Raw genomic sequence first — 21,163 nt, 5'->3', positions numbered from 1 at the left:
TTTCCTAACAGGACTAGTGTGAGAGTGTTGTATGTTCAATGTATACCATACCAATACCATAATTCCTTTTTTTATCCATCTTTCAGTTCAAGCAATGGTCAACAATGATTGGCTACACCCACAAAGGAAAGCGCAGCTCAGGTCAAAGATCAACAAATGAAAACTTTCAGCACACCCCCACTCTGCAAGGCGTACCATGGACATCCACGCAGAGCCATCACAACACACCACATACACAATAATGGAGGAGGCATGATAATGTCAACATGCCTTAAGGTATTAAAAATATGTGGTGTGTTGTTGTATGGTCACACTTAGTTCTGGTGTCTCTTTGTCTCAAGGACGTCTGTACACCAGAAGATTTGCTTAAAGCCGTCACCCAATGAGTCAGTCACTAAGGTAGAGGAATCTCATAATTAAGGCCTCATTAAAGCCACACAGCCCAACTATGTTGGTTTACAGGGCAGACAGAAACCTCACAGATTCACAATGGGGCCATTCATAATACCTCACTTCTCTGAAGGAAAAGAGAAAAAGCAGTTGCTCTTAGCATTTGGGCAGATGTAATTGCAATCACTCAGCTTGTCTGATGCTGATAATGGGGCGATGGGAAATTCCTGTCAGAGTCGTGGCGCAGGGTGGTTTCGCAACCACTTTGGCAGGCTCTGTGTTCCACTGCAGGGCAGCGAATGCGTTACGGCACGCTCACATATCTGTCATTAAACACATTTTGAAAAAAAAAAAAAACAGAAGACAATCAAAACTCACAAGTGTGTGCCATTCTCTTGCTTCTTGAGCAATGAAAAGGCAAATATTATGTGAAACATATATCGTCTGTCATCCCTGCACAGTTTAACATGTTGAAAGACCACAGCTTATGAAAAACAGGAAACTAAATATGCTTTAGCAATAGCCAGTAACCTAATATACACTAAAAATCCTGGATGAGCTATTTTCAACATCTTTATTTTCATTTGTCATTTTAAAAACATTTCTCTTGACTGGTAGTTTATGTGAAAATTAAGCTGTGGAGAAATAAGAACACACATTAACTGGTACCTAAAAATGTTGGGCAGTTCATTTAAAAATAAAAAAGTCATGTTTGTTTTCCATATTTTGGGTGTGCTTTTCAGCAAGCAGCCCATTCCTGTCTGAAATGTGTGCTACAGTAGGTGGCTGAAATAGCATGTGGGTGCAACGTTCTTGTGGTTGGTCCTTGGGTACAGTATGTGACACTTGGCATTTCAGCAATGCTTCCATGAGAAGCCTCTATTATAAAGCATTCATGCAATGATGCTAACAAGCTCATTTTACTGGCTGGACAAGCTTTCGAGCCATAAAGTCTAAGACCTTCTTATTAGTGTCTTGTGAGACCACCCAGGAAACAATATACTATCATTAAAGATTTTTTAATAATCACTAAAGTATAATGATAAAGACATGATTTCCCTTGACTGCAGTGTGTTTTAATTAAGCTGGAAACTTGAGGATTATAAAATACATGAAAAGCAGTCTGGACAAAAGGTAATAGCCATTAGATTTAGTTCCCTGGACACACAATCCTGAATGACATGCAGAGTGTCTCATTTCAAACACGAAGATGTTTTAGTAATATTTTACAGGTAGGTAACTGCAGTCATGGATTTACTTGGCAGTCTGCCAGTGTTTGCAAAAGTATTTGAGGTATTTGGGGTATTTTACATTTACCATGATGCCACAGAGAAAAGTTTTGTTGCGCTTCAGAGGATCATATCATAAACAAATCAGAAAAAAAAGAAACCCTGATAGCAATTTCCCTCCCTTGAGCTTTTGATCATAATGTTATCATGAGTGTTTAAATTAATATGCATCACTATTATCATCATTATTATGTGCAGAAACCAAAAAGCAAAGATTTTAAAGAGTTTAATTTCAAATTACAGCATATTATGAGTAATAAAAAAATAGTAAAAAGATATAACTTTATTCTTGCAGTAATCTGTGGTTTCAACAGTCCACGAGACTGTAAATCAACACGATTGATACATTTTCTCAAACATAAATACCATATCAAATTTCAATGCTTCCCAATGTTACTGGTGTATCACTTATGATAAATTACAAATATCTATATGCAAAGAAAAGAATAAAATACAGTGAAAATAAACAAGTGATAAATGAGAACACAAATGGGCCTGTAAAAAGGAGTCTTCTCTTACAGTCAAAAGGTGTATCTGGATTTGTTTGACACGTTTAAACGAGACTAACTGGATGTTCAGACAGAACACAAAGCAAATTTTAGACATGGTGCGATTACATACAAACTCAATGCAAAGACGTGAATAGACATAAATTCACCCAGGACAGCACAACTTGATGCAAATATATGTCAGCGTGAGTTGAAAATGTTCCAACTTGTACGAAAAATGTGTGTGTATCACGGGGCTTTATGATCTATCTATCTGCTTCATAAACATACAGAGATGAGAGGGGAAAAGGAGAGACTAGAGGGAAATAACAGAAAGAACCGGAGTATCTGGTGAGTTCAGTCAGAGGCTGAACTGAACACAAACACTAAGGCACACTCCGTTGCTAGCTAGCTTATAGCAACATACAGTTGGTATTTTGACTGTTAAGGGTGAATAAATACAAATGATGCAGTGGTCAAACTCTTCACTTTGCGTTCTGTCTGAATAATGGATGTATAACAAGAACGGGATATGGCGCTGCTGCTCAGCCTTGCTGCCAATTTGTCCCAGTGGCTACTCGCGGTATTGCAGAAAAAAAAATCCCCTGCGGCCATTATGAAAGAGACTGTTCTCTTTCACCTGGAACTGCAAATAAGGTAAACTCTCACTCTCTCTATTATGAATTTTTAATCTATGAAGGTTTTATATTTGTAAAACTGTCCTCAAGCCTAGAAAAGCGATTTTAAAATCTGTGATGTCATCCCATGTAAAGTCTATGGGCCAAGCGGGAACTTGCGGGCGGGCTCATTCTCATTCGACTGAACATCTTTGAGTTTGGTATCCAATTCTTATAATACATCCATTTTCTGAACACACCTTAAAAGTCTATAGCCATGCTAGCAGCTCATTGACGCTGTACTCAGGTACAGCAGTGCTTTGAGCTAAATGCTAATGTCATCATGCTAACACTTACAATGCTAACATGCGTATCTTTAGCAGGTAATGTTTACCATGTTCACCATCTGAGTTTAGAGTGTTAGCATGCTAAAATTGTAGTTACTGAGATATTTCTGTTTACACCAAAGTAAGTGGACCGACAGGCCAACACTGACATCCCTATAGAGCCATGCTGCTAGCATAGCTAAAAATGCTAATAACAGTTATGTTACAAAATGTGTAATTTTTACATATATGGGACATCACTTTTCCAACATCATGTGAGGCCATATTCTGTCTATTGTCCATTGTCCAGTGTACTCACAGAGTCTATGTACCATATAACATATATAAATGTGAGATTAAATCCTTGAGAAAAATAACTAAAGTTCATGAGTGTGTACACAACAAAAGCATCAACATGTCAGTATACATTAAACACAAAAATACACTGTTTCATGTTCCCTAGCTCTTCCAACATCTACAGAGAACATAAAAAACATTGATATTTGGTTTAGCGCAAAGGTCTTCAACAACCATGACAATATACTGTAATAGACATATTCACATACTGCTTTATTTTCAGGTTATTCTATTGGTGAAGCGACAGGCATCCAAGTTCCTCCGGGAAGTGGCAGCGCACTGTGAAAAACAAACTCAGTCCTAGAGTTCTTCACACTGTCCTTTCACTATCTGACGAGCAGTCAAGTCAATATAAGCCTTACTTCCTTCCTTCAAACCTCCCCCGTAGTTGTGTGGTGGTGCTCATTAGCAGTCCATTGAGAAAAATAATAGTGGATGGCTTGGATGATGCCTTGTTCATGTGTGAGGCTATACACCAAGCAGCATGCCCATAAAATCAGAGCCGTTCTGTATTGTTATGGAGGCGCCGGCTGCATTATCCACAAATATGGAGGTGTACTGTCCAGCCTGCAAAAAAGAAAAGAACATACAACTTTGATGCAGAAAGATTGCACAAATACAGATATGTTATGTTTGAGTATGTCTTAGCATGCTGCTTACCTGTAGTTCCAGCAGCCCCTGTACACTGACAGTGAAGATCTTGCTGTTACTTTCTAATCCAACAATCATTTCCAGTGAACTGCAATCATATTTTAAAAAAGACATTTCTGGATGAATATTGTGTTTTCAACTATTCATGTCAAATTTGAATTGTTCCAGAAGTGCAAAATACTTTAAATCAAAGGAATAGTTCAACATTTCGGGAAATATGCTTATTCGTTTCCTGTCAAGAGTTAGACAACAAACAGCCAGTTAGGTTAGTTTAGCATTGAGAATGGAAACAGTGGGAAACAACTAGCCTGACTCTGTCCAAAGGCAACAAAATCTACTTACCAGCACCTCTTAATCTCACTAATTGACACGTTGAATCTTGTTTGTTTAATTTGTTCAAAAACTAAAGCGTAAAAACAACAATTTGCTGTTTTACAGGCGTTATGCGCCAGCCAAACTACTTCTTGGCCAGGACCTATTGCTGTGTCTGAAATCATGCCCTTGTACACTCACTCACTACCCTCTATAATAGACAATATAATATAATAGACACCTAATAGTTGTCAAATTGAGATTTCGGACACTTACTAATTGGAATTGTTTTGCGTCATCACTATCTAAAAAATGTGGAGCACTGCATTTTGGGATTGTTAGGAGAACATAGTGTACATGCCATGAACACTACATTTTTGTCGTTCCACTGTGAAATGTAAACATAGTTCACTACATAGTAAATAGAGAGTGATTTCGGACACAGCCTTAATCTGACACATAACCCCCTTTAAAACAGCAAAAATGTCATTTTTACACTTCTATTTTAATTCAGTGATCATCTAGTGATCCAGATGCACTAGAGGCTGGATTTTGTTACCATTGAAAAGAGCCAGACTGTTTCCCCTGTTCCAGTCTTAAAGCCAGCCAGCTGCTGGCGGTAGCTTAATATTTAGCATAACGACACGAGAGTCGTATCAATCTTCTCATCTAACGCTTGGTAAGAAAACGAATAAATGTATTACCCAAAATGCCAAACTTTTCCCTCAACAACTCAGTGCTCTAAGAGTCTGTGTATATGGTTGTTACATCTCTGCAGGCTTTAACCACACAGTGAAAGCGCTGGCTCCTGTTAAGTGGAAAATGCTACATTTTTATGGCAAATCAATCATGTTTGTCTTCACTCCAACTGCCATCACAATGAGCCTCATTTCACATTCTCTACATTTTCATGTGTGGGAGGGCGAGACTGGCTGGGGCTTTGGCTCGAAAAAGCAAAAGCCAAGCACTCTTTTGGGTTAGGTAACCCATCATAATAATATTATTTATACGTTCCTCTCATTGTACCACGCTATAAGGGAGGCTGTGGAGCTCTGCACAGTCCGGGGGAGACTTGAGGGAGCAATTTATTTCAGCAATTTTCACTGACTTTATGTAAATAAAAATGTTGAAATATTGGAAAGAACTCAAAACCATTCCCAACTGGATTTGTAAATTTTTCGTAGACCCACTGTATCAGAAACTTCATTATCTGTCTTCCACATCCCAAACAAGGACATTTCATTGCTGAACTGTTGAATATAACAGGCTGCCTGAAGTGTCAAAGGTGAGTCTATAAAGATTAGTTAGGCGACAAGGATGAGGACATTTCCTTTAAAGACCTGCTCTGCCTTTATACAGGAAATGCCAAACTGGTTCCACACAAACTGTAACAGACAACACCTTTAACAGCTCATAAATTCTGGTTAAAGTTAAAGCGGCATTAAACACCAATAAAATACCACTGTTACGTGGTAAAAGTAAACAAATGGTCAAAACAAGAATGTCAAGACTGCAAAGTGTGGTTGCAGTCAGATTAATTACTTCCCAAGATCTTTTTTATTAACTTTTATTGGTAATAGCTGGGGGTACTACTGACCAGCATGTGCTATAGCCATAACAAATGAGAGCCACATGGTTACTAGCTATTGTGGTAACAAAGAGTGTAAGGCAGCGTGTATTTGATTTGGATTCACAGAATACCTACGTGTATCTGTGGCAGAGTGATTCAATGCAGATCAGCACACGAACGTTGTCCCTGGCCTTGAGCTGACTCTTGCTCCTCTTCACCTCATTGTGATCTGTAAGGAGGAAAAGTGTTCACAATCACATGAAGATACCGGCTGTATCATAGCTCACAAAAATATACGTTGTCCTTGAATTGACTGTTCGCTAAACCCCTAGCAACCATAACAAGGCGTGTCAAGCTTTGGATTTCTCTACATGTTGATGCGTTGTGTGTGACGCTGTAAGAGCAATAATCATATATTGTTAGTCTTTCAAAACCAAAAAACAAATGTTTATCTGCTGTAATGTAAACTGCAATCGTCCTGCAAGTATGTGTGGCTTACTAGCTTAGGCTGCAGCAGTGACCAAGCGTTACAATCAAGGTCCTGTCCTGTCCTTTATTGGATTTGGGGACATTTACACTCCAGCTAACATCCGCAATTTTTTGTGTGAAAAAGTGGCCAAATTTTCTTCACCGACAGAAACACATCTGATCAGTCACAACTCTACATGCAGAAAAGTCACACAAAAACATTCAACATGTCGGATGGTCTGACTGTTGTGGTTTCTCATAATAATCACAGTATGTGGTGTGTTGAGTTTGCCTCCAAAAAGCTTGCTATTTTATATTTGTGTTGTTTTGGTGTCCTCTTTTTCTCTTACTACATTAAAAGTGAAAATATACTGTTTGAAAATATGAATAAGTATGTAAGCTAAGCAGCCAAACGATGTTGTGTCAGAATGAAATAACAGTCTGATCTTCCTTTTTTTTTAAAACTAATACTGGGACTTTTCATGTCTTCTGCGTGGATCATCAATAGGAGAGGATGGGTTTTTTTGCCCTAGACATGTAGCTTTAGTCTCATATGTAGCTATCAAGTGCATATTTGAAAAATGTTGTTTTAAGATTGTTGTTTTAAAACGATTCAGCTGGAAACATTAAAATATCAGCCAGAGATGATGTTGTGTTTTGAACCAACAGCTAAAGTTAGCCAAATTAGCTAGCTAGCTACAGCCGATAAATCTGACAGCAGCAGGTGTCGTTTCCGCTGGAAAGGTTAGTCATATCAAGTGGACATCTGCCACATTTACATTTTGATTATGGCACGAAAAATCTATTTCAATGTTCATTTGGACACCTGACCATTGTTTTAAGACAGACTTGAAAAATTGTGAACCCATCCTTTAAATCTTCAATTATTAACACACAAAATTTTGCAGTCAGAACTGTTCCTTTACTGTTTTAGACTCTTAAGGCCTTGATGTATGTACTGTAATACCCCATATAGGACAATAACTGTGATTTACCGATGTGGACATTAGCAGAGAACTGGTAGATCCCTGTGATGGGAGCTGTGAATCTCCCGGTTGACTGGTCCATTCCAGACCCTCTGAGGAAGGCTCCTTTAGCCGGCGGCTGAAAGCACAGAAAATCAAAATTAATGTGTTTACATTTTAGAGCAATAATGCATTTATCCCTCCTCAAAGGCTCAAAGTCACTCAGTGTCTTGCTCGAGGGCACTTCAGCAGGGTTAATCCTGAAACCTAAAAGTCTTGGATACAGACCTCATTTGAATCCTCCTTGTGTCTTTCTTCTGTAAAATATCTCTTTCCACAACCAAAGTAACACATCTACACTAACATAATGCTGTGTTAGCATGTTAAGCTTAATCCTCCCTCCTCCAGCCTTGTCAGCCCATCCCAACAGGGCATAGTTCTTCCACTACAGCATGCTGTTTCAAACAGTGTCTATTTCTGTCCTCTCCACACTTTATTCCAAGTCAGAGACAGAGTGCCTTTTGTATGCCGCCCAGAGAGTGATGTGTAGAATTGAAAAAGTAGATATTTTTGACCAAACAGCCAGTCTGAGTCTCGGAGTGGCACTGCATGCTTTGCCAGTGCCAGTTACCAGTGAGGGGATGATCCTCTCATAATTCCACCACATGCAAACTAAGCGATGATTACTAAACACTCGCTCTTTCAAACACAGTTAAGACAGAGAAGCAAATGGGTCAGAAACAAAGTATGTAACCACGCAGAGGAGGATTAGCCAAAACTTTACTTTTTCAGCCACGCGCAGGGAACAAAGCTGAACCAGTTCATAAACATTTACTTGGTTTCAAACAAACATACTGTCTGAAAATTTTGGAGCTCCACCAGAGTCTTCTTGTCGACCAGCACGGGTCCCTTGAGCTTGCAATGGAAAGCCTCCTCTATTCGTCGGTAAGAGGTCATCCCCTCCAGGGTAAGGAGAGCCATAGGTAGCTGGCTGGGGCTGGTTTGTCTGTCCAATGCTGCTGCTCTCCTCTCTGTAGCCTCTGACAGAAACAAATCCAGGTTATCACAGTGCAGACTGAGTTTACATCAGTTTTCAAACCACACTTTCATCATAATGTAATGAAATACTGGGTGTTTGCAAAACTGACATAATTGTAGACAAAATATTGTGCATCCTCAAATGATCTGCACAACTTTGTCACCTTCAATGGGCTGGAAAATCAATATGTTTCTACCTTTAATCATATCTTTGAATTCCTGGAGAAGAACTTCCTGGGTCACTTCAGCCCCAGGAGAGCCAGGGGGTCCCTGTGGGCCTGGAGGACCTGGTGGACCAGGTGGGCCCGGCTAGTGAAAGATAGACACACAAAACATTAGCATTCATCTAACTTGCTTTGAAAATGAGTATGCAACTTCACCTTATTTACAGATTACCACCTATATGTCAGTTACTCGTCATAAAATGTAAAAATCATTAAAAATGCAATGTTTTTGAAAAACTGCAGGACACACAGTCCATCTACTGGGTTTACCAGGGGTCGTTTCCGTTTGCGACACTTTCCAGGGAAGTTGCCAACAGGTCTTTTGACAAAGTCCATCCATGATCCTAGTGGATCTACTCTCTGATGATCAGAAATCTGCTACAGAAAAGACACAGAAAAAAAGAATTTCCCACATGAATCATTAGGCCAATATGAGTATTGGCTAATACACAACAAAAGGATATCAAAGAACTGTACAATATAATCAATAATGATAATAATGATGTGGAGAGGTGATGGCAAGATATAAACATATATTGATGTCCTGCTGTAGGAAAGCAACGTGAGGCATTCATGGAAAGCAAATACAACAAACCTTTTAAAAGGGACTAATTATCAGATTAATCACATATTTCATTTTTAAATATATTCATCCCAATGGGGTATAATGCAAATGATTGTACCTACGTAGCTAAATCCTATGAGTCATAATTTCTTCTTTTAAACCATCACTGGAAAATCTTGCCCTAAGATACAATTAAATGGTGCCAGACACCAAGGGAGGTCAAACAGGGAAACCCTCTTTCTTTCTTCTGCACAGTCGACTGCAACTCTTTGAAGAGTAATGCGGCTTTTCAATTTGCCATCTAAGTTTAGTCACCATTCTTCTCCGAAAGGTTTGGTTTATGCTTATTCTATTTCATTCCAGATAATTCACTCAGGTGCCGCGTCAGTTCTTATTTGCCCAATAGGCTTGGATGAATGTAAACAAACCTTGTCAAGTGATTTTTTTTTCAACACATGAAAATTTCCATGAGCACTCTCATGAAAAATGAGTCTGCTTGTGTATGCGTGATGTAGATTCTGTGGATTGCAGAGCTCAATTACTGTAGTTTATAACAACATGTCAAAATGGCCAATACTTTCTCTCTCACCCTAGGACATACTAGTATTTTCTTTTATTAATACTGCTTGTTTGAGTAATGTAATGATGGAGAATTTAATAAACGAGACAAAAGTGTATATACAGTATGTATACCAGGGTGTCTTATGATTTAAGATTGTTAGTCTATTTCCTAACTGTGTGTATGCTCAATCTTCTTATCTGAAATAACTCAGTTATAATAAATTACTGTATAGGAGACTGGGATTTGTTGGAGAGATAAGAAACACACTCCAAGAAGACCTCTGGAAGCAACATTTTTATGCATACTGCTGCAAATTGGCGTATTTTCATTCTGGTCAAATGTGAATCTGTATGAATTCCAATTACAACGAGCTTGAATCTTAACCTCACCCTTCCCCAAAAATGTCAAGTGCCTTCAGTTGAGATAGAAGAGGAGATAAAGACGAGCTATGGAGGTGAGCTGTCTGAAATGGAATTTGTTTAGGTTTGGCAGCGGGACACGGATCACTTATCTGCAAAACCAACATGCCCCTTTCTTCACTTTTAAAGACGCGCCTCTTGTTCCACCACAACAAAGTAACTCCTTGTTTGTCTTTTCAATATGCTGGAATACAAACTGTTTTCTGAAATATTTGGGATTTTCAGGAGTCTCTCTCTCTCTCTCTCTCTATTTCTCTATTTCTTCCCCCCCCCCCCCCCCCCCCCTCTCTCTGTGACTTTCTCTTCTCTCTGACAGCAGACAAAATAAACAACTTAACAGGCGCTGTGCTGGCTGCATGTCGGATGGTTCTGTGTTTTTGTTGTGAGTTTGAGGCTTGGAAACAGATAAAAGCGGGACTGATTTGGTCAAAACAAGAATACTTTTACAATGCTTGATACTGTTTCCATAAGACTGGGAGTCTGCTGAATAAAATGTTTTTTCCTTTCAATTATTGTCATATTCATTAACATAGTGGTCTGTAAGTTGTAAAGGAATAGTTTGACATTTTGGGAAATACCCTTATTCGATCTTTTGCCGAGAGTTAGATGAGAAAATCAATACCATTCTGATATCTGTTCATTCAAAGTAAAACTACAGACAGCGGCCAGTTAGCTTAGCTTAGCGTAAAGGCTGGAAACAAGGGGAAATGGTAAGCCTGGCTCTGTCCAAAGGTAACAAATTCCACAACCATCGGCACCTCTAAAGCTCATTGATTACCACGTTTCATGTGGTTTTATGAAGGGTTATGCATCGGACTATTTCTTGGCCGGCCACACTGACTTCCTGGTGTCTCAGCTGGTTTCCTGATAACCTCATATTGATGACAAGACTTCAGGAAGCCACATATGCCATTAATTTCACATCGGAGTTTCTGACTTGTAAATAGCATTCAACATCCAAGTTGTACTAACAACTGCTCAGATTTTTCTGAGAGCTCCGATATATCGAACTTAGTACCTGAAAATCAAGGAAACATGGTTGGCTCACATTAGCTATGACCAACTCTTGTCCGATGATATGAAAGCTTGAAAGCTGTAAATATTGGAATCTTTCCGATATTTAATAAAAAAAAATACAGTAATCCTGCATTTGAGAGTGCTGAAATTATAGCAATTGTTCAGCATCATAGGAATTACTCTTTACTCTCACTTTATTGCTGAGAGTTAGATGAGTGGATTGATATCACTCTCAAATCTGTCCATTAAATATGGAGTGAAAGCCAGCAGTGGGTTAGCTTAGCTTAGCATAAAGACTGAATATTTAATAATTACTGGATACTGGGTAATTAACATGTTTTATCTTGTTTGTTTAATCCGTACAAACACTGAAGTGTAAAAACAACACGTTGTGCTTTTTATGAGGGGGTTATGATAAACATGTCATAAACGTGTCAGTTATACATTTCGGTTTTTACTGGCTGTAGCGTCATATTTACAGACATGAGACTGGTATTGATCTTCATGTCTTTCTCTTGGCGAGAAAGCGAATAAGCGTATTTTCCCAGATGTCTAACTTGTCCTTTAACATAAGAACATTCAGTTCTGTGAGCTTTAACAAATATTAACATGATGATAACTGGGAGTTGTGGAGGCGCTGGGGTTGTTCTAGTATTCCATGCCTGTGGCAGTTTGAGTATATTTCCACTGAGATTAATTGTAAAACTGTGAATCATCACCTCAGACACTGTTAGACAGCTCAGTATGATCTGAAAGACACACATTTGATTAGGAGAGCCTGTGGCCGCTAATTCCTTAAAAGTCAAAGCTTTACATTTGTTCTTTTGTTTATGTCATAGATCACTGTCTTACGCTGCCAGAGATATGAAACAGTGCACGTTGGCCCACACATGTGACTTGTAATGACACATCTTAGCCATTCCCTACATGATAATAAAAAAGACAGCATATCATTGCCAGGAAATCAGCCATACTCTGAGCTTGTTATCCTCTTTAACACACGCCATTGTAATTAAACCATTAAAATCTTGCCCTCAAGGATTTTCTGTGCTCAGGGAAGAAAGGCTATGACCAAGGTAATTATTACCTTCATTTCTGAGCTACAAAATAACAGCAAATCACTGTATAAATAATTTAATCATCAGCTCAAGGAATGCTATATTTTTCCATTATACAATTGTGTTCTCATTTTAGGCATCTGCCCTGTCAGATACACCATAATGACAGCTGGGATGGCTCACACAACTTGAAAAAATGTGATTCATTGTAAGCAGGTGAGTCTCTGTCTCGACTGAGAATATCAAAGCCTCCACACATGCAGACTGAAAACCATATTGCTTGATGACACAAGGAAACCTGTCAGAGGCGTTCAATCTCTCACTCGCCGCTATTCACTGTGGCGCAAAGTAAACTATGGATTCCCGCGCATAGCTCTGTATCAGCACGTACAACTCGTGAACAAAGTGGGGCGGGAGTAGATCCAGGTATCAGTCTGAGAGTTGATGAAGAACACCAGGGTTCTGGCTTTGATCACCGCTGATGTGTGAGTGCCTCGTCTGTCAGCAGGTGTGTGCGCACGCCTTTCCAGCACGGACCGAGAGAATGTGTCAGGTATTCTGTCGAAAGGTGAGAAACTTTAAATCTTCCAGACAGTGTTTATCTTCATAGGTGGGGGTTTAAATCATACTGCATTACTGAGGCTCAGACACTAACACTGGGATGTATTGTCTGTGAAAGAAGTACTCAGAGCCTCCGCATAAAAGGGACATAAAGCACTTTTTGTGATTTTCTGTAATTTATACACTGTTATGATGTCAAATGTTTATGTTAAACATGGTCAAACTTCCAAAACTTGAGGTTAACGCATATAAAAATACTCTCTGAAAGTCAAAAGCCAGAGCCTGCTCTGAATGCTCCGTTTGCAGTGTTACCTCTACTTTCCCATCGAACTGACGTCAGATTGTTCACGCAATGCCCACAAACAGCCATTCGCTGGTAGCCTTTGTTGCTAAGGTAAATGGTAAATGGACTTGACGTATATAGCACCTTTCTAGTCTTAAGACCGCTCAAAGCGCTTTTACACTACAAGCCACATTCACCTATTCACACACACACTCACACACTGATGGCGGCAAGCTACCATGCAGGGTGCTGGTGCAGCCATCGGGAGCAATTTAGGGTTCAGTATCTTGCCTTGGGACACTTCGACATGTGGACTGGAGAAGCCGGGAATCGAACCGCCAATCTTAGAATTAGTGGATGACCCGCTCTACCCACTCTATTGGTTGCTTACATTGTCCATTTGCATAATTCTGATTGGATCCAGACTCGAACGAAGTTTAGATTTTGATTAAAGAACGAGACAAAGAAGCAAAATCCGACTACTGCTGTTTGTGTACGTAGCTTCCTGAGCTGCTGTTTGCTGAGAGGCACCTTCTGGAAGCTGACCAATCAGAACAGAGTTGGTTTAGCAGGAGGGGGACCTTAAAGAGACAGGAGCTAAAACGGCCTGTTTCAGACAGAGGCTGAACTGAGACTGCATAAAGAGCCAGTATAAGATAACTACATTTCAGTAGATCACTAGAATATGAATATAGAGCTGGAAATGTGCAGGATATATCCCCTTTAAGTTGAAACAACAATGTAAATATACTCCATTACAAGTAAAAGTACTGTATTCAACATTTTACTTAAGTTAACATACAAGAGACTTATCAGCAAAATGTACTTAAAGTGTACATGTAACAGTACTTGCTCTGATTGATTCATTAAATATGAGCTTATTAGATTGTTTTTACTGATGCATCAATGTATAAGCAGCATTTTACTGTTGTAGCTCGTCGAGTTGAAGCTAGTTTGTAAATACTGTCAAGTCTTGTGGTTCCCAACCTCCAGAGGGTCATAAGATAAATTTGGGGGGTTCATGAGATGATTTATGGGACATGAGTGAAAACCACAGATTTCTGTTCATACTGTATTTCTCTAATCTTTGCTGTTTTTGTAAAATATTGGCTAGCTTTTACCACAATTACTGTAAATGAAACCATCTCAAAAGTTTAAAGGGGAAATAATTCTTTGGAGGAACTTCTAACGACCCAAAGACATCTGAAACGTGACAAGAGACGAAACTAGACACTGCTTTTTTGTTAAAATTCTTGGGAGCCATTAGTCTAACCTTTACCAATGCATTGTATTTTATAAGCTTATCGTATGTCTGTTATTTTAAAATGTCATTTTACTAACTGGAAAGTAACAAGTTTCTATAGCCTGCCAAATAAATGTAGTAAAAGTATAAAATGGAAATACTAAAGAACAAATACCTCAAAATTGAATTACAGTATTTGAGAAAATATATTTACTTTCCTTGTTTTATTAACCTACAGCACAGTGTATTTGGAGTTTTTGGATCAATTAGTGAATCACTTGTAACCAGTGTTGATCATTCACAGAAGCCTATGAGATTTTATTACCAAGTAAAGAATGATTTGGCTCCACATGAATAATCCTTGTACGTGCACTGCTTTAAGTGTGTTTGTCATGTAGTTTGGGGGAAAATTAGGGTGAATTTATTTGAAGCAATAAAAATGGGAAAATTTCCCTGGGGCAGCATGCCACCAAAAACACAAACACAACTGTTAAAACATGTCTCTGAAACTCTACTCCATGGCAGGCAGCTCCTGAATTTTTCCACGAGTACAGTTGAACTTATCTTATTTTCTTTTCTGTGTTATCTGTTTTGCTACCTGTTCATGCACACTGGAGGACATGAAACTTTTTGTAGCTGATAAAAATGTTGCACAGGCAGGTTTAAGGTTAGACAGGATGATGGAGAGCCTTCCATAATCCCTTGTTTTTACATCCCCATACTGCTCTCTGTGCAGTCATCCATGCATGGGTGGACGGGCCCGACGCTGGGCCGATCCCTCCCCTGGAGGCAGGGATCCCCAGGCTGTGTAGGATGAGGGGATCCTGGTAACCTGCGTGCATCCCAGTCGTCATGCATCCACCCTCGTGTTCCCCACCGCTGCACTTCACACAAACAGATTGCCTCGAGGATTTATTGCTGAAGAGCTAAATACAGTTCGGCATGCAATGTTGACTCTGTTTTTGTCTCACTGTGTTATTACTCAATTGGCAAGCAACGTGTGCAAAACATAATTACTCTATCACACTATGGATGCTGCTATTAGTTCAGCAAATGTTGAAGGAACACCATGTGAAAGTGTAAATGAAATATAGTTTATTATAATGATATAGTTGAACATGCTTTTTATATTATGGCCTGATTTCAAGTTGCTGTTTCTAACAACTTCACTGTTGTCCAAACAAAGGTGTGTATGCATTTATTATGTGTGAGAGAAAATGAATAAATTTGTGTTTATGCTTGAGAAATTACCAGAGACAACCTTGGCTTCCTCTTTATATAAAAAGGCAATATAAGCTGGAAGAGACTTTGATCGCTCTGTCACATCTGTTTTGTGTACAAATTATAGCTTTGAAATTGGAGTGAGTGCTCATTTTCCCTGTGGTAGGTAAAATGTTGAAAAGCACCAGTGATCCAGTTCCATCTCAGGTACAGGTTTGCCCCATGGTTTGACTGTGGGCAGAACATTTGAGGTACAAAGTCCTTAGATCCTCCTCCTTTTATATGATTCATTTGTGGTTCTATGTCACATAAGTACATACCGTCAATGGTTTATTTTTAGTTTCTTATTTTTATTATGCAACTAATTTTCCCCTGAGTATTTGGAGAAATATAAAAGGTTGTAGCACAACAGGGTGACTAACCAACTAAAACTGCAAAACAGTTGTACAACATGTTTGTTTTAAAAAGTACGATAGATGCCAAAAACAATGGCATGCATTATTAAAGGAATACTTCATTACATCAATTCAGTACTTCAATACATCATTTTCATTTGCTTTCTTGAAGAGAGTTAGATGAGAAGATTGATACTCATCTTGTGTCTCTTAAATATGAAGCTAAAGCCAGCAGACTGTTAGCTGAGCTTAGCATAAATACTGGAAGCAGGGGAAAACAGCTAGCCTGGCTCTGTCCACTGCAAGCAGCAACTATCACGGCTTGAGGCTGCTAGATGCTGACTCCTCTTGACTCCCATTCAAAAAGTGCCAACTTCTCTCTAGAAATACTAAGTCATCATTTTTTTCAATGAGTCATTATGGTGTGAATTGCTAAATTCAGGCTCTCATATAAGTGTGCTGGTGGTCATTTTGGAAATCATTGCTCCGTTAATACAATTTGAATACTTATAGTAACTTTGATATCTGCCATGTGGGTGTTGATTGACAGCTGTGATTGACACCTGCTGTTCTCTCCAGCTCCTGGACTGGCACTGAGTTGGACTATTGTCGCAATATTTCAGTAAGTTTAATGTTACTTGATTATGATACGTGCCCTGTTAGCACAATTTAGCTAAAGTAGATTAGTCAGAGTGTGCAGCGGTCAGTGTTCCCAATAAGTTAGCGTTAGCTTCAGTCTGAGGTAGGGATGTGTGTTTCCACAGTGTGAAAGGCAACAGCTCATACTCCTTATTTGGAAGATGTCGATGACCATAAGCTGCAACTCTGGGCTTCAAAACTGGCTGGAACGTAAACCAAAATGTGATGTCACACCTCGCTATGTCCATCTTTATATACAGTCTATGGTCCACCAATTGTGGTGCCAGAAGGTCAGTAATTAAATTTAGCTCACTATTTAGCATGTCATATCTCTTATGTATAATCCATACAGAAACCAAAGTATAAAATAACATGTTTAGCGCCCATAACCTCCCATAAAACCACAATGCGTTGTTTAAATATGTCAGTTTTTTTTTTTACAAATTAAACAAACAAGATATAACATGTTAATTAGTGAGCTTTAGAGGTGCTGGTAGGCAGATGTTGTTACCTTTGGACAGAGCCAGGCTAGCTGTTTCCTGTTTCCAGTGTTTATGCTAAGCTAAGCAAAACAGCTACTGGCTGGAGCTTCATATTTAACAAACAGATTTGAGAGCGGTATCAATCCTCTCATATAACTCTTGGTAAGAAAGTGAAAAGGCATATTTTCTAAAATGTTGAACTATTGCTTTAATCTAACTGCTACACAGGAAATTGTGACACTACATATCTAACCATTTCAATATTCTCAAATGCAGTATGCATGGGATTTTTTTATACAACTGCACCTTGTAATGCACATCATATGCACCTGCAAGATAAATGTGGAACCTCCACCCTCCATTGTTGATAAAAAAAAATATATATAATGGCCATCTTAGGTTGATTAACCAGCACTGTAGTTGTCTTTACTTTAAACCACAGTGGACCAATCGACTATAAAAATGCAGCAATAATTCTGAAATCATGGTTTCAGGAACATGACCAGCACATGATAAGAATCAGGCAAGATTAAGGGATTTTTGTATAAATCTGGCATCAATCTGAATCCATTATAAATGAAACAAAATCCAAATAAAACAGTCCCTCTATGTGTCTGGGAGGTGAAAATACAATACTATGCCGTTTATTTTACTTGCGAATTTCAGATATAATGACAAAAGAGTATTTATTATTTGTTTCTCTTTCGTTCTCCCTCTGAAGACTTCATTAGGTAATTTTACAATGTTAAATAAGCGTAACCTTTTGGTGGTCTGACATGTTGAAAGCAGACTATAAGTAGTTCACACCAGCAGTAGTGTATGAGAGGTGTGTGCTCTCACAGTGGTCCTGTTTCCTGTGGGACTCTGTCTTGTCTCTTATGTGTAGGTTGATCCAAAAGGTCCCACACACTGCTGCATTAATCATCATTGGGGATGAGAGAGAGGAAACAAAAACCCTCGCCTCGGGCTAAACCCAGCCATTACTCAACACGCCAGGCGTGATGTTTGACTTGACTCCCTCAATTACAGCCATCACAGATCCCTCACTGCTCTCAATAATGACAGATTCCTCTCATCTTTAGAGTGGAGAGCAATAAGGCTTACATCGGTGCGCCTCTAAAAGTATAAATCGGACAACGTGAGGGTTCACAGAGATCACGGTTGTTTGAAATGTTCCTCAGTTATCATCTCATTAAAAAAATTCCACTCACAGCACAACTCCACACCTCACTATTGTGATCACTTTCAAATGGAAAATCTCCCGAGGAATGCAGTGTACAACTGCACGCTGCCAACAGCCCACACACGGGATTGGTCAGATAGAAAGTGAATACCATCATAAGAACTGTTTCCACTGTTTCCACTGGGTACAAGGGAAAAAAATGTAAATGTGGAGTGTAAATGTTTGGCTTGTTTGAGAACACAAATTTCTTGCCAAGACAGCTCCAATGGACGTGTTGTTTTCTCTGGGACGCAACAGATGTGTAATAGGATAAACTTACAAACTACCCAAGAAAAGCAAGTTTACCACTTTCCTGGTGTGTGGCACACTTTTTTTTTTTACTTGAACAAAAATCTCACATAGAGTGGCAACAACAAATGCGTTTTCCAATCTTGAATACAACCACTTCCACAGATGTCAAGCTTAAAGCTCAGGTTCTCATCAGAGGTGACACTGTTTGGCAAAGACACTATCTGGCATAACACTGCGTCTTAAGAGTGATTATGTCATTACCCTCTGATTGTGAGAGATGAGATGAAAAGAATGTTACTGAGGGAGGCACAGGGGGCTAATCCTCGCCGAGGTGTTCTCTTTCAGGACCCTTTCTATGGGGCTTTGTGAGGGGCTTACACGGCATGCTGCCCCAGTTTTCGGGGCCGCACCGCCCCTATCGGATGTCCCAGACACAGCGGAGTCAGACTAGGCCTGTGAATGACAGAATCAATGGGCTGGGAACAACATCGCCATAGGTCTTTAAATATCTGCCCACCTAACTTTCCCAGGAGTTACATCATGACAGTGGGCCTGCGGGGGGAAGTTTGTGAAGACAGCGAGACACCCAGCTCCCTATGGGATGAGACAGAGGAGTGAGAACCCAGTGGGGTGCAATCTTCAGCAGGCTTGAGGGTTGACACAAGGTCATCCTTCATAGCCTCTGCTTTTACAGGGCAAACCAAGTCAAATAAACATCACCAGGCCACAACCACCTACAATGTGTTCTTAAAGATACAAAGGAGACCTCACTGCGCGGTTTTCATGGGGGGGGGGGGGGGGGGGGAGTCGGTGGAGGTTACCGTTAGGATTCCAGAGGCTGGCTGGTAGGGGCTGAAGTGAAGGCGGGTATATAGGGCAGTGAGAGTTATATGAGAATGCCAACATAATGGGTGGGCTGAAAGCAAAACAAATAGCCTGTTGGAAACCCTCGCAAATATGCAACACCAGCAATAAACCAATAAATAACAGAGTCAAGGGCCAACTGTTGCTCCTGAAAATGGAATTGTACCACTGTGGCGCAGTTTTACCAGACGTTTCTAATGAAAACAACGCTGTTCTTCATTTACAGATGACTATTTTTCTCACTTGTTGTCATGGTAACAATTCTCTTGAGCTAATAAGAATCTGTTTCGCATTTTCAATTGTTTTGTTTACGCATTAATTTCCTGCTGTGGCGATGAGGCATCAATAAATATCTTATCTCCTTCTACCTGATACATGAAACCTTGCAATGTCTTGATTTGTTCACATAGGCCGGAAAATTGGTGGCAGACACCCGCAGCGTGCACTAATTGATGCATTGATCAGCCTTTAGATGTCCACATTCCTAGCATACCTCCGGAAGTCATCCATTTAGTGTTTCACACATTTGGGTCCGTCTCACTGTCTGAGGTTTGACCTAGTAGGGCACACCTGTCCTGTCCCAGCTTTTTACCATTGCCACACTTTTATTTGCCCTGCATATTGCCTGTGCTGACAAGAAATCTGCACATATCTCACATATCTGCAGGTTGACTTCAAACTTTAATCTACACTTCTGTTTATCTATACGCTATATCACTATAAGAAAGTAGCTCATAAATGATACATTAAGAAGCTTAATATATTTTTTTAAAAAGTAATTTTAACATTTAGAGAGTTGCAGCCACTACCTTGATGCTTCCACCGACCTCCTCACTGTTGGATAGAGTAGCGTTGTACGTCTCTGTGTGCTGTGGGGTGGCTTCCTTTGGCCTCTTTTTCTCCTTCTTGGCATCCACCCCATCCAGAAGGACACACTGAGTCCAAAAAACTGCAGCCACCACAGCCAGAGGCCCGGCCCCACACCACATCTTCACACTCTTTCTATCAGCACCAGGATCCTTGCAGAAACAACCTGAATCTTCTGGGGAGGAACCGCCGTGTGATTAGTCAGAAGCTTGAAGATGCCCACAAGGCTCACAAACACAAAGTCCCAACGGGTGGAAGGAGAGTGGAGGAATGCAGCTTCAGGGACTCCCTGTCCAAGAGACTGATTGCTGCCGCTGTTGCTCCCTTCTTGATGAGCTCTCAGCCAGCACAACGTTGCAGGGGCACTGCTAACTCTAGCCAGAAAGCCAGGAGGCTTACTCAACTATGAAATGTGTCAAGCAGAATGGTCCAAGGGTATGACAGATCGGCGCAGATCTGACAGCAAATAAACCCATTAGTGAGATTTTTCACGCTTTCTGCTCTGTTGGGGGGTGAGGTGTAGGGGAGGGAGGGGGGGTGTGGGGGGGGGGGGGGGTACAGGGGGCAAAAGAAGAGGCAGAGAGGAGGGGCGTCCAAAGCTGAGGGTGGGCTGTGGGGGGTAGAGATGGATGGCAATATTCTCTTTTTACCCCCACTCTTCTCCTACTGTTTCTCACACTGAGCAGTGGATCCAGTCTCCAGCAAAGTGGTGCGGTGGCTGGAAAAACTGCAAGATCCACAGAAGTTGGACTTTCACCAAAAGATGCAGCTCAGCATTCAAATCAGTCAGGTCTGTCCGCGCACCATGTGCCCGCGGG

The 21,163-nt window shown here is 40.1% G+C and overlaps 1 protein-coding gene across 2 annotated transcripts; it reads right to left on the bottom strand.

Annotated features, from left to right (window-relative positions):
* Window positions 1–1,890: 1,890 nt before the first annotated feature.
* Window positions 1,891–20,856, bottom strand: c1qtnf12 (C1q and TNF related 12). Of its 2 annotated transcripts, none has more exons than XM_044352904.1 (8): window positions 20,288–20,856; window positions 8,966–9,073; window positions 8,669–8,780; window positions 8,289–8,473; window positions 7,464–7,572; window positions 6,136–6,229; window positions 4,128–4,206; window positions 1,891–4,034 (listed from the first exon to the last, which is right to left on the bottom strand). In XM_044352904.1, exons 1-8 carry the CDS (start codon window positions 20,465–20,467, stop codon window positions 3,936–3,938), a joined length of 966 nt encoding a protein of 321 aa, XP_044208839.1. In that variant the 5' UTR covers window positions 20,468–20,856; the 3' UTR covers window positions 1,891–3,935. The 2 variants fall into 2 exon arrangements, with proteins under 2 accessions (XP_044208839.1, XP_044208840.1); XM_044352905.1 differs by having other exon boundaries at window positions 8,966–9,070.
* Between the last annotated feature and the right edge of the window lie 307 nt (window positions 20,857–21,163).

Source organism: Thunnus albacares, chromosome 5, assembly GCF_914725855.1.
Source record: "Thunnus albacares chromosome 5, fThuAlb1.1, whole genome shotgun sequence".
NCBI lineage: Eukaryota > Metazoa > Chordata > Actinopteri > Scombriformes > Scombridae > Thunnus > Thunnus albacares.
This window is presented reverse-complemented; position numbering and strand designations above follow the sequence as displayed.